The sequence below is a fragment of the Coregonus clupeaformis genome, chromosome 23, assembly GCF_020615455.1.
Source record: "Coregonus clupeaformis isolate EN_2021a chromosome 23, ASM2061545v1, whole genome shotgun sequence".
In the NCBI taxonomy this organism is placed as follows: Eukaryota; Metazoa; Chordata; class Actinopteri; order Salmoniformes; family Salmonidae; genus Coregonus; species Coregonus clupeaformis.
This window is the reverse complement of record NC_059214.1, coordinates 47,096,594-47,112,830: the sequence shown is the minus strand read 5'-3', so window position 1 is coordinate 47,112,830 and position 16,237 is coordinate 47,096,594. Positions and strand designations below refer to the sequence as shown.

Below are 16,237 nucleotides of genomic sequence, written 5' to 3'. Positions count from 1 at the left end.
ATGTAGGTAGAGTTATTAAAGTGACTATGCATAGATAATAAACAGAGAGTAGCAGCAGCGTAAAAGAGGAGGGGGGGGGCAGCAATGCATATAGTCTGGGTAGCCATTTGATTAGATGTTCAGGAGTCTTATGGCTTGGGGGTAGAAGCTGTTTAGAAGCCTCTTGGACCTAGACTTGGTGCTCCGGTACCGCTTGCTGTGCGGTAGCAGAGAGAACAGTCTATGACTAGGGTGGCTGGAGTCTTTGACAATTTTTAGGGCCTTCCTCTGACACCGCCTGCTATAGAGGTCCTGGATGGCAGGAAGCTTGGCCCCAGTGATGTACTGGGCCGTACGCACTACCCTCTGTAGTGCCTTGCGGTCGGAGACCGAGCAGTTGCCATACCAGGCAGTGATGCAACCAGTCAGGATGCTCTCGATGGTGCAGCTGTAGAACCTTTTGAGGATCTGAGGACCCATGCCAAATCTTTTCAGTCTCCTTAGGTTTTGTCGTGCCCTTTTCACGACTGTCTTGGTGTGCTTGGACCATGATAGTTTGTTGGTGACGTGGACACCGACGTTGTCGGTGATCAGGCCTACCACTGTTGTGTCATCGGCAAACTTAATGATGGTGTTGGAGTCGTGCCTTGCCATTCAGTCATGAGTGAACAGGGAGTACAGTAGGGGACTGAGAACGCACCCCTGAGGGGCCCCCGTGTTGAGGATCAGCGTGGCGGATGTGTTGTTACCTACCTTTACCACCTGGGGGCGGCCCATCAGGAAGTCCACGATCCAGTTGCAGAGGGAGGTGTTTAGTCCCAGGATTTGAGGGCACTATGGTATTGAACGCTGAGCTGTAGTCAATGAACAGCATTCTCACATACAGTTGAAGTCGGAAGTTTACATACACCTTAGCCAAATACATTTAAACTCAGTTTTTCACAATTCCTGACATTTAATCCTAGTAAAAATTCCCTGTCTTAGGTCAGTTAGGATCACCACTTTATTTATAAGAATGTGAAATGTCCAAATAATAGTAGAGAGAGTGATTTATTTCAGCTTTTATTTCTTTCATCACATTCCCAGTGGGTCGGAAGTTTACATACGCTCAGTTAGTATTTGGTAGCATTGCCTTTAAATTGTTTAACTTGGGTCAAACGTTTCGGGTAGCCTTCCACAAGCTTCCCATAATAAGTGGGGTGAATTTTGGCCCATTCCTCCTGACAGAGCTGGTGTAACTGAGTCAGGTTTGTAGGCCTCCTTGCTCGCACACCCTTTTTCAGTTCTGCCCACACATTTTCTATAGGATTGAGGTCAGGGCTTTGTGATGGCCACTCCAATACCTTGACTTTGTTGTCCTTAAGCCATTTTACCACAACTTTTGAAGTATGCTTGGGGTCATTGGCCATTTGGAAGACCCATTTGCGACCAAGCTTTAACTTCCTGACTGATGTCTTGAGATGTTGCTTCAATATATCCACATAATTTTCCTTCCTCATGATGCCATCTATTTTGTGAAGTGCACCAGTCCCTCCTGCAGCAAAGCACCCCAACAGCATGATGCTGCCACCCCCGCGCTTCACGGTTGGGATGGTGTTCTTCGGCTTGCAAGTCCCCCCTTTTTCCTCCAAACATAACGATGGTCATTATGGCCAAACAGTTCTATTTTTGTTTCATCAGACCAGAGGACATTTCTCCAAACAGTACGATCTTTGTCCCCATGTGCAGTTGCAAACCGTAGTCTGGCTTTTTTATGGCGGTTTTGGAGCAGTGGCTTCTTCCTTGCTGAGCGGCCTTTCAGGTTATGTCGATAAAGGACTCGTTTTACTGTGGATATAGATGCTTTGGTACCTGTTTCCTCCAGCATCTTCACAAGGTCCTTTGCTGTTGTTCTGGGATTGATTTGCACTTTTCGCACAAAAGTACGTTCATCTCTAGGAGACAGAACGTGTCTCCTTCCTGAGTGGTATGACGGCTGCATTGTCCCATGGTGTTTATACTTGCGTACTATTGTTTGTACAGATGAACGTGGTACCTTCAGGCGTTTGGAAATTGCTCCCAAGGATGAACCAGACTTGTGGAGGTCTACAAATTTTTTTCTGAGGTCTTGGCTGATTTCTTTTGATTTTCCCATGATGTCAAGCAAAGAGGCACTCAGTTTGAAGGTAGGCCTTGAAATACATTTGTTGAGTGGTTGAAAACGAATTTGAATGACTCCAACCTAAGTGTATGTAAACCTCCGACTTCAACTGTAGGTGTTCCTTTTGTCCAGGTGTGAAAGGGCAGTGTGGAGCACAATAGAGATTGCATCATCTGTGGATCTGTTGGGGCGGTATGCAAATTGGAGTGGTTCTAGGGTTTTTGGGATAATGGCGTTGATGTGAGCCATGACCAGCCTTTCAAAGCACTTCATGGCTACAGATGTGAGTGCTACGGGTCGGTAGTCATTTAGGCAGGTTACCTTAGTGTTCTTGGGCACAGGGAATATGGTGGTCTGCTTGAAATATGTTGGTATTACAGACTCAGACAGGGAGAAGTTGAAAATGTCAGTGAAGACACTTGCCAGTTGGTCAGCGCATGCTCGGAGTACACGTCCTGGTAATCAGTCTGGCCCTGCGGCCTTGTGAATGTTGACCTGTTTAAAGGTCTTATTCACATCGGCTACGGAGAGCGTGATCACACAGTCGTCCGGAACAGCTGATGCTCTCATGCATGTTTCAGTGTTATTTGCCACGAAGTGAGCATAGAAGTAATTTGGCTCGTCTGGTAGGTTCGTGTCACTGGGCAGCTCGTGGCTGTGCTTCCCTTTGTAGTCTGTAATAGTTTGCAAGCCCAACCACATCCGACGAGCGTCGGAGCCGGTGTAGTACGATTCGATCTTAGTCCTGTATTTACGCTTTGCCTGTTTGATGGTTCGTCGGAGGACATAGCGGGATTTCTTATAAGCTTCCGGGTTAGAGTCCCGCTCCTTGAAAGCGGCAGCTCTAACCTTTAGCTCAGTGCGGATGTTTCCTGTAATCCATGGCTTCTGGTTGGGGTATGTACGTGCAGTCACTGTGGGGACGACGTCATCGATGCACTTATTGATGAAGCCAGTGACTGATGTGGTGTACTCCTCAATGCCATCGGCAGAATCCCGGAACATATTCCAGTCTGTGCTAGCAAAACAGTCCTGTAGCTTCATTCAGCCACGACTCGGTGAAACATAAGATATTACAGTTTTTAATGTCCCGTTGGCAAGATATTCGTGCCTGTAGTTCATCCACTTTATTATCAAGCGATTGTAAATTGGCCAATAGTATCGATGGCAAAGGTACTCGTCGCCGGCTCCTTACCAAGTACCCCGATCTCCTTCCGCGATATCTACTTTTCTTTCTACTGCAAATGACTGGGATGAGGGCCCTGTCGGGTGTCTGGAGCAAATCCCTCTCGTCCGACTCATGAAAGAAAAGGTATTCGCCCAGTTCAAGGTGAGTAATCGCTGTTCTGATGTCCAGAAGCTCTTTTCAGTCATAAGAGACGGTAGCAGCAACATTATGTACAAAATGAGTTACAAACTCATTATACAGAAGATAGCCCTATTTGACCAAGTCCATATTATGGCAAGAACAGCTCAAATAAGCAAAGAGAAATGACAGTCCATCATTACTTTAAGACATGAAGGTCAGTCAATACGGAAAATGTCAAGAACTTTGAAAGTTTTTTCAAGTGCAGTCGCAAAAACCATCAAGCGCTATGATGAAACTGGCTCTCATGAGGACCGCCACAGGAATGGAAGACCCAGAGTTACCTCTGCTGCAGAGGATAAGTTCATTAGAGTTACCAGCCTCAGAAATTGCAGCCCAATTAAATGCTTCAGAGTTCAAGTAACGGACACATCTCAACATCAACCTTTCAGAGGAGACTGTGTGAATCAGGCTTTCATGGTCAAATTGCTACAAAGAAACCACTACTAAAGGACACCAATAAGAAGAAGAGACCTGCTTGGGCCAAGAAACACGAGCAATGTACATTAGGCCGGTGGAAATGTGTCCTTTGGTCTGGAGTCCAAATTTGAGATTTTTGGTTCCAACCTTTGTGTCTTTGTGAAACGCGGTGTGGGTGATATGATGATCTCCGCATGTGTATTTCCCACCGTAAAGCATGCAGGAGAAAGTGTTTTCAACAAGACAATGACCCAACACACCTCCAGGCTGTGTAAGGGCTATTTTACCAAGAAGGAGAGCGATGGAGTGCTGCATCAGATGACCTGGCCTCCGCAATCCCCCGACCTCAACCCAATTGAGATGGTTTGGGATGAGTCGGACGGCAGAGTGAAGGAAAAGCAGCCAAGAAGTACTCAGCATATGTGGGAACTCCTTCAAGACTGTTGGAAAAGCATTCCAGGTGAAGCTGGTTGAGAGAATGCCAAGAGTGTGCAAAGCTATCAAGGCAAAGGGTGGCTGTTTGAAGAATCTTTGTTTAACACTTTTTTGGTTACTACATGATTCCATATGTGTTATTTCATAGTTTTGATGTCTTCACTATTATTCTACAATGTAAACAATAAAGAAAAACCCTTGAATGAGTAGGTGTGTCCAAACTTTTGACTGGTACTGTACATGTAGGCTATGTGACTGCGGCAGGTAGCTTAGTGGTTAAGAGCGTTGTGCCAGTAACCGAAAGGTCGCTGGTTCTAATCCCCGAGCCGACTAGGTGAAAGATCTGTCGATGTGCCCTTGAGCAAGGCACTTAACCCTAATTGCTCATGTAAGTCGCTCTGGATAAGAGCGTCTGCTAAATGACAAAAAAAAACAAAAAAAAAAGAGGCACGAAAGGTACCAACAGAACATAGTAGTATGGACCTGTTTCCATTCGTAATGGAATAAAACGTCAGACATGAAATGTCAGCCTGTTATGAAAATCCTAGTTCCCTGCCAACAGATAGTTTTCTCTTAAACAGTCAGAGCTGGTGGATCTGGCTGAGAGCATACAGCAGAAGCTTTCCTACATCAACGAGTTGGAGAACATCAACAGGGTTCGCTGTTTATTTATTTATTATACCCTGTACCCATCCTCCTTTCTGTGGCATTTGAAATCCTTTAGCAAATGTCGCTGAAGGTTAATCTTTTTCCTGACTCGAGCCTTGCAAAAGTTCATTCTCGCTCTGTCTCTGCGGAAATTAAACTCACCCACACTGTCTGTAAACAGTGAAGGATTTATACCAATGCTTTGGAAATTGGATGACTGCATAGAGTATGTTTCTTCCCATGTAAGTATATTTTCAGCCCACAATGGAAAGTGTGTATTCTACTGCAGAGCTGTGTCATCATTGTCTGAATACTTACTTTTTTTTCAGCCAAACTTTAAGGACTACCCAGTGTATCTCACAAAGTTCAAACAATGTCTGTCTAAAGCCATGCACTTCATGAAGACTCACACTGTGAACACTATGCAGAATCTCACCGGCCAGTTAACAAAAAGGGTAGGAAAAACTCCTCGGCCACTTTCTATTATGGATTTTGACTTGGTACTGGGACACAATCAACTGTCTTGAGTTGTCTGTCTGACTTAAAATATATTTTTATTTCAGGATCCATTGGGTCTAGCTAACGCAGACAATGCCTTCACATTGTGCCATGTCAAGTTCAGAGCTGCTGCACCCAAAGTCAGAGTGAGTATCATTATTTATTTCTTCTGTTGGAATTACCGTAAAATTGCTAAGCCATCCTTTCGGTACAAAATGTTGTGTTGTCTTTCTAGAGATGAATAATAGTGATTGTTCTTTCAGACACTGATTGAACAAATAGAGCAGCGGTCAGAGAGAATCCCTGAGTGAGTATTGGGTTGTTGTACTGTATGCTCATGGCTTAACGGGATCATCTCACCTACTGTGGTGTGTTCTGTTATCTTTGTGTAATGCCTACCCATGTTCTGTCATCGATGTGTAATTCCTGCCCATGTTCTGTCATCGATGTGTAATTCCTGCTCATGTTCTGTCATCGATGTGTAATTCCTGCCCATGTTCTGTCATCGATGTGTAATTCCTGCTCATGTTCTGTCATCGATGTGTAATTCCTGCTCATGTTCTGTCATCGATGTGTAATTCCTGCCCATGTTCTGTCATCCCCAGGTACCATCAGCTGTTGGAGGAGATCCACCAGTGCTACCTGGACCAGAGAGAGCAGCTCCTCAGGCCCGGCATCACAGCCACCATTACGGACCTGACCAGCCAAAACTACAAGGACCACTGTGCATTAGTAAGATCACACTCTGTTAAACACCAAGGACCACTGTGCATTAGTAAGATCACACTCTGTTAAACAACAAGGACCACTGTGCATTAGTAAGATCACACTCTGTTAAACAACAAGGACCACTGTGCATTAGTAAGATCACACTCTGTTAAACAACAAGGACCGCTGTGCATTAGTGAGATCACACTCTGTTAAACAACAAGGACCGCTGTGCATTAGTGAGATCACACTCTGTTAAACTACAAGGACCACTGTCCATTAGTAAGATCACACTCTGTTAAACTACAAGGACCACTGTCCATTAGTAAGATCACACTCTGTTAAACAACAAGGACCACTGTGCATTAGTAAGATCACACTCTGTTAAACTACAAGGACCACTGTCCATTAGTAAGATCACACTCTGTTAAACAACAAGGACCACTGTGCATTAGTAAGATCACACTCTGTTAAACAACAAGGACCGCTGTGCATTAGTGAGATCACACTCTGTTAAACAACAAGGACCGCTGTGCATTAGTGAGATCACACTCTGTTAAACTACAAGGACCACTGTCCATTAGTAAGATCACACTCTGTTAAACTACAAGGACCACTGTCCATTAGTAAGATCACACTCTGTTAAACAACAAGGACCACTGTGCATTAGTAAGATCACACTCTGTTAAACTACAAGGACCACTGTCCATTAGTAAGATCACACTCTGTTAAACAACAAGGACCACTGTGCATTAGTGAGATCACACTCTGTTAAACTACAAGGACCACTGCCCATTAGTAAGATCACACTCTGTTAAACAACAAGGACCACTGTGCATTAGTGAGATCACACTCTGTTAAACTACAAGGACCACTGTCCATTAGTAAGATCACACTCTGTTAAACTACAAGGACAATGTCCATTAGTAAGATCACACTCTGTTAAACAACAAGGACCACTGTGCATTAGTAAGATCACACTCTGTTAAACTACAAGGACCACTGTCCATTAGTGAGATCACACTCTGTTAAACTACAAGGACCACTGTCCATTAGTAAGATCACACTCTGTTAAACTACAAGGACCACTGTCCATTAGTAAGATCACACTCTGTTAAACAACAAGGACCACTGTGCATTAGTGAGATCACACTCTGTTAAACTACAAGGACCACTGCCCATTAGTAAGATCACACTCTGTTAAACAACAAGGACCGCTGTGCATTAGTGAGATCACACTCTGTTAAACAACAAGGACCGCTGTGCATTAGTGAGATCACACTCTGTTAAACTACAAGGACCACTGTCCATTAGTGAGATCACACTCTGTTAAACAACAAGGACCGTTGTGCATTAGTAAGATCACACTCTGTTAAACAACAAGGACCACTGTCCATTAGTAAGATCACACTCTGTTAAACAACAAGGACCGCTGTGCATTAGTGAGATCACACTCTGTTAAACTACAAGGACCACTGTCCATTAGTGAGATCACACTCTGTTAAACAACAAGGACCGCTGTGCATTAGTGAGATCACACTCTGTTAAACTACAAGGACCACTGTCCATTAGTAAGATCACACTCTGTTAAACAACAAGGACCACTGTCCATTAGTAAGATCACACTCTGTTAAACAACAAGGACCACTGTGCATTAGTAAGATCACACTCTGTTAAACAACAAGGACCCCTGTCCATTAGTAAGATCACACTCTGTTAAACTACAAGGACCGCTGTGCATTAGTGAGATCACACTCTGTTAAACTACAAGGACCACTGCCCATTAGTAAGATCACACTCTGTTAAACTACAAGGACCACTGTGCAGTAGTAAGATCACACTCTGTTAAACAACAAGGACCGCTGTGCATTAGTGAGATCACACTCTGTTAAACAACAAGGACCCCTGTCCATTAGTGAGATCACACTCTGTTAAACAACAAGGACCCCTGTCCATTAGTGAGATCACACTCTGGTAAACAACAAGGACCACTGTGCATTAGTGAGATCACACTCTGTTAAACAACAAGGACCGCTGTGCATTAGTGAGATCACACTCTGTTAAACTACAAGGACCACTGCCCATTAGTAAGATCACACTCTGTTAAACTACAAGGACCCCTGTCCATTAGTAAGATCACACTCTGTTAAACTACAAGGACCGCTGTCCATTAGTAAGATCACACTCTGTTAAACAACAAGGACCGTTGTGCATTAGTAAGATCACACTCTGTTAAACAACAAGGACCACTGTGCATTAGTGAGATCACACTCTGTTAAACAACAAGGACCGTTGTGCATTAGTAAGATCACACTCTGTTAAACAACAAGGACCGCTGTGCATTAGTGAGATCACACTCTGTTAAACAACAAGGACCACTGTGCATTAGTAAGATCACACTCTGTTAAACAACAAGGACCACTGTGCATTAGTGAGATCACACTCTGTTAAACAACAAGGACCACTGTGCATTAGTAAGATCACACTCTGTTAAACTACAAGGACCGCTGTCCATTAGTAAGATCACACTCTGTTAAACAACAAGGACCACTGTGCATTAGTGAGATCACACTCTGTTAAACAACAAGGACCGTTGTGCATTAGTGAGATCACACTCTGTTAAACAACAAGGACCACTGTGCATTAGTGAGATCACACTCTGTTAAACAACAAGGACCACTGTGCATTAGTGAGATCACACTCTGTTAAACTACAAGGACCACTGTGCATTAGTGAGATCACACTCTGTTAAACAACAAGGACCGCTGTGCATTAGTAAGATCACACTCTGTTAAACAACAAGGACCGCTGTGCATTAGTGAGATCACACTCTGTTAAACAACAAGGACCGCTGTGCATTAGTGAGATCACACTCTGTTAAACAACAAGGACCACTGTGCATTAGTGAGATCACACTCTGTTAAACAACAAGGACCACTGTGCATTAGTGAGATCACACTCTGTTAAACAACAAGGACCACTGTGCATTAGTAAGATCACACTATTTTACTCAGATCCATTCACGTGTGATTGATTGATTGTATTTGTCAGATACAATTACATAGATGCTGTACAAACACATTACAGAAATTAAAAAATATTATCTGAGAAGCCTTCATGTTTTGCCAGTGCTAATGTTGTCTGTTTGTCCTGTGTTCTCCTCCCAGGTGCGTAGTGGCTGTGCCTTCATGGTTCATGTCTGTCAGGATGAGCACCGGCTCTACGCTGAGTTCTTCTCCAAACCCACACCTAGACTACAGTAAGTACTGTCTCCTGTCTCCAAACCCACACCTAGACTACAGTAAGTACTGTCTCCTGTCTCCAAACCCACACCTAGACTACAGTAAGTACTGTCTCCAAACCCACACCTAGACTACAGTAAGTACTGTCTCCTGTCTCCAAACCCACACCTAGACTACAGTAAGTACTGTCTCCTGTCTCCAAACCCACACCTAGACTACAGTAAGTACTGTCTCCAAACCCACACCTAGACTAGAGTAAGTACTGTTTCCAAACCCACATCTAGACTAGAGTAAGTACTGTCTCCTGTCTCCAAACCCACACCTAGACTAGAGTAAGTACTGGCTCCAAACCCACACCTAGACTACAGTAAGTACTGTCTCCTGGCTCCAAACCCACACCTAGACTACAGTAAGTACTGTCTCCTGTCTCCAAACCCACACCTAGACTACAGTAAGTACTGTCTCCTGGCTCCAAACCAAACACCTAGACTAGAGTAAGTACTGGCTCCAAACCCACACCTAGACTACAGTAAGTACTGTCTCCTGGCTCCAAACCCACACCTAGACTACAGTAAGTACTGTCTCCTGTCTCCAAACCCACACCTAGACTACAGTAAGTACTGTCTCCTGTCTCCAAACCAAACACCTAGACTAGAGTAAGTACTGTCTCCAAACCCACATCTAGACTAGAGTAAGTACTGTCTCCTGGCTCCAAACCCACACCTAGACTACAGTAAGTACTGTCTCCTGTCTCCAAACCCACACCTAGACTAGAGTAAGTACTGGCTCCAAACCCACACCTAGACTAGAGTAAGTACTGTCTCCTGTCTCCAAACCCACACCTAGACTAGAGTAAGTACTGTCTCCAAACCCACACCTAGACTACAGTAAGTACTGTCTCCTGTCTCCAAACCCACACCTAGACTAGAGTAAGTACTGTCTCCTGTCTCCAAACCCACACCTAGAGTAAGTACTGTCACCAAACCCACATCTAGACTAGAGTAAGTACTGTCTCCTGTCTCCAAACCTACACCTAGAGTAAATACTGTCTCCTGTCTCCAAACCTACACCTAGACTAGAATAAGTACTGTCTCCAAACCCACACCTAGACTAGAGTAAGTACTGTCTCCAAACCCACACCTAGACTACAGTAAGTACTGTCTCCTGTCTCCAAACCCACACCTAGACTAGAGTAAGTACTGTCTCCAAACCCACACCTAGACTAGAGTAAGTACTGTCTCCAAACCCACACCTAGACTATAGTAAGTACTGTCTCCAAACCCACACCTAGACTAGAGTAAGTACTGTCTCCAAACCCACACCTAGACTACAGTAAGTACTGTCTCCAAACCCACACCTAGACTACAGTAAGTACTGTCTCCAAACCCACACCTAGACTACAGTAAGTACTGTCTCCAAACCCACATCTAGACTACAGTAAGTACTGTTTCCAAACCCACACCTAGACTAGAGTAAGTACTGTCTCCAAACCCACACCTAGACTAGAGTAAGTACTGTCTCCAAACCCACACCTAGACTACAATAAATACAGTCTAGGAAAGGTGAAGGAAAGGCTCAGATGAATTGGTATTTCCTGGTTAGTATTCTCAATCCTTTTATTTGATTTTCTTTCCTTTTTTTCTTTTTCTTTTTTTTCTTTTTTTTCTTTCAACATTCAACACCTGATGGCTTTACTGTTGAATTGACAACGGGCAGCTGTAAAATTCTACACAGTGAGATGAAAACATGCATCTAAACTTCTCAGATACTAGCTAGTGTTTCTCTCTTGTAGAAGAAATGCATTTTCAACATACTGTCATTTCCCAGAGGACACGCTGTCATTTCCCAGAGGACATACTGTCATTTCCCAGAGGACATGCTGTCATTTCACTAGAGTATTTTGCTCACTGGTTGAAAAGTAAAGGAGCGTACCCCTCCCCTCTCCAGTGGGCTGCTGGAGAAGCTGTGTCTGTCGCTGTATGACGTCCTGCGACCGTTCATCATCCACGTTATCCACCTGGAGACCCTGTCAGAACTCTGTGGCATCCTAAATAATGAGATGCTGGATGACCACGTCCACAACAACAGTACTGTCACTCACAATACAAAGACCCTCCTCTGGTTACTTTCACCGTCAAGCTATTTGATCCCCTGCTGATTTTGTACGTTTGCCCACTGACAAAGAAATGATCAGTCTATAATTTTAATGGTAGGTTTATTTGAACAGTGAGAGACAGAATAACAACAACAAAAATCCAGAAAAACGCATGTCAAAAATGTTATAAATTGATTTGCATTTTAATGAGGGAAATGAGTATTTGACCCCCTCTCAATCAGAAAGATTTCTGGCTCCCAGGTGTCTTTTATACAGGTAACAAACTGAGATTAGGAGCACACTCTTAAAGGGAGTGCTCCTAATCTCAGTTTGTTACCTGTATTAAAGACACCTGTCCACAGAAGCAATCAATCAATCAGATTCCAAACTCTCCACCATGGCCAAGACCAAAGAGCTCTCCAAGGATGTCAGGGACAAGATTGTAGACCTACACAAGGCTGGAATGGGCTACAAGACCATTGCCAAGCAGCTTGGTGAGAAGGTGACAACAGTTGGTGCGATTATTCGCAAATGGAAGAAACACAAAATAACTGTCAATCTCCCTCGGCCTGGGGCTCCATGCAAGATCTCACCTCGTGGAGTTGCAATGATCATGAGAACGGTGAGGAATCAGCCCAGAACTACACGGGAGGATCTTGTCAATGATCTCAAGGCAGCTGGGACCATAGTCACCAAGAAAACAATTGGTAACACACTACGCCGTGAAGGACTGAAATCCTGCAGCGCCCACAAGGTCCCCCTGCTCAAGAAAGCACATATACAGGCCCGTCTGAAGTTTGCCAATGAACATCTGAATGATTCAGAGGAGAACTGGGTGAAAGTGTTGTGGTCAGATGAGACCAAAATCGAGCTCTTTGGCATCAACTCAACTCGCCGTGTTTGGAGGAGGTGGAATGCTGCCTATGACCCCAAGAACACCATCCCCACCGTCAAACATGGAGGTGGAAACATTATGCTTTGGGGGTGTTTTTCTGCTAAGGGGACAGGACAACTTCACCGCATCAACGGGATGATGGACGGGGCCATGTACCGTCAAATCTTGGGTGAGAACCTCCTTCCCTCAGCCAGGGGATTGAAAATGGGTCGTGGATGGGTATTCCAGCATGACAATGACCCAAAACACACGGCCAAGGCAACAAAGGAGTGGCTCAAGAAGAAGCACATTAAGGTCCTGGAGTGGCCTAGCCAGTCTCCAGACCTTAATCCCATAGAAAATCTGTGGAGGGAGCTGAAGGTTCGAGTTGCCAAACGTCAGCCTCGAAACCTTAATGACTTGGAGAAGATCTGCAAAGAGGAGTGGAACAAAATCCCTCCTGAGATGTGTGCAAACCTGGTGGCCAACTACAAGAAACGTCTGACCTCTGTGATTGCCAACAAGGGTTTTGCCACCAAGTACTAAGTCATGTTTTGCAGAGGGGTCAAATACTTATTTCCGTCATTAAAATGCAAATCAATTTATAACATTTCTGACATGCGTTTTTCTGGATTTTGTTGTTGTTATTCTGTCTCTCACTGTTCAAATAAACCTACCATTAAAATTATAGACTGATTATGTCTTTGTCAGTGTATAGTGAACTAGTCAGTATGTTACATATTTATCATAACGTATTTTCAGAGAGCAGTGTATAGGCCTACACGTCAACATGTAAAACATTCCTAGGGTATTATATTTATTTCTAAAAGTGAGGGTGTGTAAGCAGGCTGAGTAGAAATGTATGACCTCATTGTGTGTGTGTGTGTGTAGCTGGTCAGCTGGGGGCGTTTGACGCTGGAGGACGTCCAGGAGAGGAGGACGTCCAGGAGAGGAGGACGTCCAGGAGAGGAGGACGTCCAGGAGTGGAGGACATCCAGGAGAGGAGGACGTCCAGGAGAGGCTGGTCTACAGGACACACATCTACATCCAGACTGACATCATCGGAAACAACCCCGCCCCCGGAGACCTGGCCTATCCTGAACAACTGGAGATGATGGAGGTGCGTCTGTCTGACTGCTGTTTTCAGTCAGTAGGAGGAAGTTGCCCCTATATACTAATCTAAGGTCTGTTTTTTTAGTTTCCCCTTGTAATGGGAATATTGAACATTAATACAGTTAAGAGTGATTAACACAATGTTCCCGTTCTGTAATATTTCCAGTGTTCTGTTTGTGCAGTGTTCTGTTGATAGTGATTGACAAGGAGGTACAAGGACTGAGGACACATCTCTTTAACCAGAGATAATAAGAATACTGTAAAACTATTTGGTGGAATGTGCTTTGTGTCTGCCCGAACGGGCAAGTGACATTTTGTCTTGAAGACAATGTTAATTTGCTTTGACTCTAGTGTTCCATTTTGTACATGTGCATTTGCGGGGCACAACAAAAAAAGAAACCAAGCCAAGCGTCACACCGTTCTCACTAAATTCCCTTTCCCCTCCGTGTATCATTCACTCAATTACCTTCCGACCGCTCCCTCTCCACACGGATGCTGAGTGCGCACACAAGCTCCCGTTAGGCCTACAGAACTAAATGCCTATGGAAACGTATCTAACTGATGGGATACACAAGCTACATTCCTTGCCAAATTATGATCGTTTTATCACAAATTCAAAATGGGCTGGTTGATTTGAAGTAGGAAAATGTGTTCCAACAACGAGCTCCAGTTTTTAAATAATTGTTTCCCATCTATTTTCCACTTAAGCTACTTTGCAAACTGCTAGTGCCATTTAGAATTGGTTTGCCTATAAACCCCCCTAAACATAGACGGGTTCCACACTGAAAATACGCACTCAATAAAATGTATAAAGACAGCGTATTTTCATCAGAATCATTAAGCATATGCCTACTCAGGAAATAGATGTCGTAGCTGTAATTCATCACCATGCAGCGTTCAATTAAGCAATAAGTCCCGAGGGAGTGTGGTATATGGCCAATATACCACAAACCCCCAACGTGCCTAATTGCTATTATAAACTGTTTACCAACATAATTACAACAGTAAAAATAAATGTTTTTTGTCATACCCATGGTATACGGTCTGATATACCACAGCTTTCAGCCAATCAGCATTCAGGGCTTGAACCACCCAACTTATAATGTGGAATTGTTCATCCATTAAGAATATTCAGAAGAACAGGCAGAATAAACTAAATTGAACATCTGTATATCAAAAATAAGACCGATTTTGGTTTGTAACCCTGAAAAAATTGCCTTTCAAATCACCAAATTGAGCCCCGTTTCAAATTGTCACTCTTTGAGAATAACTGTTCTTGGGACGAGATGCACATAATTTCGGACTGGCAACTTTTTTTCATTTGGAAAAATATTCTGTTCCATTTTACTCTGTTTATATTACATGCTTTTTTTAAACTATAAAATAGGTGTGTCTTGACTGTGATAAGGGCTCGGGGAATAAGAGCGTCTTGTCTGCTAAATGAACAAAACAAGGCTAGTCCATAGCACAGCCACAGGCTTCTACAAGCAAGCTCCACTGCTGAGGTTACTACCTTGTTGAAGATTGTCTTCCACAATATCATATAACCAGTTGATATTACAGATTGTGTTCCACGATATCATATAACCAGTTGATATTACAGGTTGTCTTCCACAATATCATATAACCAGTTGATATTACAGGTTGTCTTCCACAATATCATATAACCAGTTGATATTACAGATTGTGTTCCACGATATCATATAACCAGTTGATATTACAGATTGTGTTCCATGATAAACAGTTGAAGTCGGAAGTTTACATACACTTGGAGTCATTTAAAACTCGTTTTTCAACCGCTCCACAAATTTCTTGTTAACAAACTATAGTTTTGGCAAGTCGGTTAGGACATCTACTTTGTGCATGACACAAGTAATTTTTACAACAATTGTTTACAGACAGATTATTTCACTTATAATTCACTGTATCACAATACCAGTGGGTCAGAAGTTTACATACACAAAGTTGACTGTGCCTTTAAACAGCTTGGACAATTCCAGAAAATGATGTCATGGCTTTAGAAGCTTCTGATAGGCTAATTGACATAATTTTAGTCAATTGGAGGTGTACCTGTGGATGTATTAGTCTGGTTCATCCTTAGGAGCAATTTCCAAATGCCTGAAGGTACCACGTTCATCTGTACAAACAATAGTACTCAAGTATAAACACCATGGGACCACGCAGCCGTCATAGGGAAGGAGACGCGTTCTGTCTCCTAGAGATGAACGTACTTTGGTGTGAAAAGTGCAAATCAATCCCAGAACAACAGCAAAGGACCTTGTGAAGATGCTGGAGGAAACGGGTACAAAAGTATCTATATCCACATTAAAACGAATCCTATATCGACATAACCTGAAAGGCCGCTTAGCAAGGAAGAAGCCACTGCTCCAAAACCGCCATTAAAAAGCCAGACTACGGTTTGCAACTGCACATGGGGACAAAGATCGTACTTTTTGGAGAAATGTCCTCTGGTCTGATGAAACAAAAATAGAACTGTTTGGCTATAATGACCATCGTTATGTTTGGAGGAAAAAGGGGAACGCTTGCAAGACGAAGAACACCATCCCAACCGTGAAGCACGGGGGTGGCAGCATCATGCTGTGGGGGTGCTTTGCTGCAGGAGGGACTGGTGCACTTCACAAAACAGATGGCATCATGAGGAAGGAAAATTATGTGGATATATTGAAGCAACATCTCAAGACATCAGTCAGGAAGTTAA

At 43.5% G+C, this 16,237-nt stretch overlaps 1 protein-coding gene across 1 annotated transcript in view; it reads left to right on the top strand.

Moving 5' to 3' along the window:
• Positions 1 to 16,237, top strand: part of LOC121536374 (conserved oligomeric Golgi complex subunit 3) — a 48,443-nt gene that overhangs the window by 5,053 nt on the left and 27,153 nt on the right. Inside the window, exons 4-13 of the mRNA XM_045206472.1 lie at positions 4,922 to 4,996; positions 5,114 to 5,230; positions 5,318 to 5,443; positions 5,552 to 5,632; positions 5,750 to 5,793; positions 6,092 to 6,218; positions 9,362 to 9,453; positions 11,384 to 11,523; positions 13,297 to 13,329; positions 13,404 to 13,525. Of these exons, the coding sequence (XP_045062407.1) occupies positions 4,922 to 4,996; positions 5,114 to 5,230; positions 5,318 to 5,443; positions 5,552 to 5,632; positions 5,750 to 5,793; positions 6,092 to 6,218; positions 9,362 to 9,453; positions 11,384 to 11,523; positions 13,297 to 13,329; positions 13,404 to 13,525 (957 nt within the window). The remainder of the gene's footprint in view (positions 1 to 4,921; positions 4,997 to 5,113; positions 5,231 to 5,317; positions 5,444 to 5,551; positions 5,633 to 5,749; positions 5,794 to 6,091; positions 6,219 to 9,361; positions 9,454 to 11,383; positions 11,524 to 13,296; positions 13,330 to 13,403; positions 13,526 to 16,237) is intronic.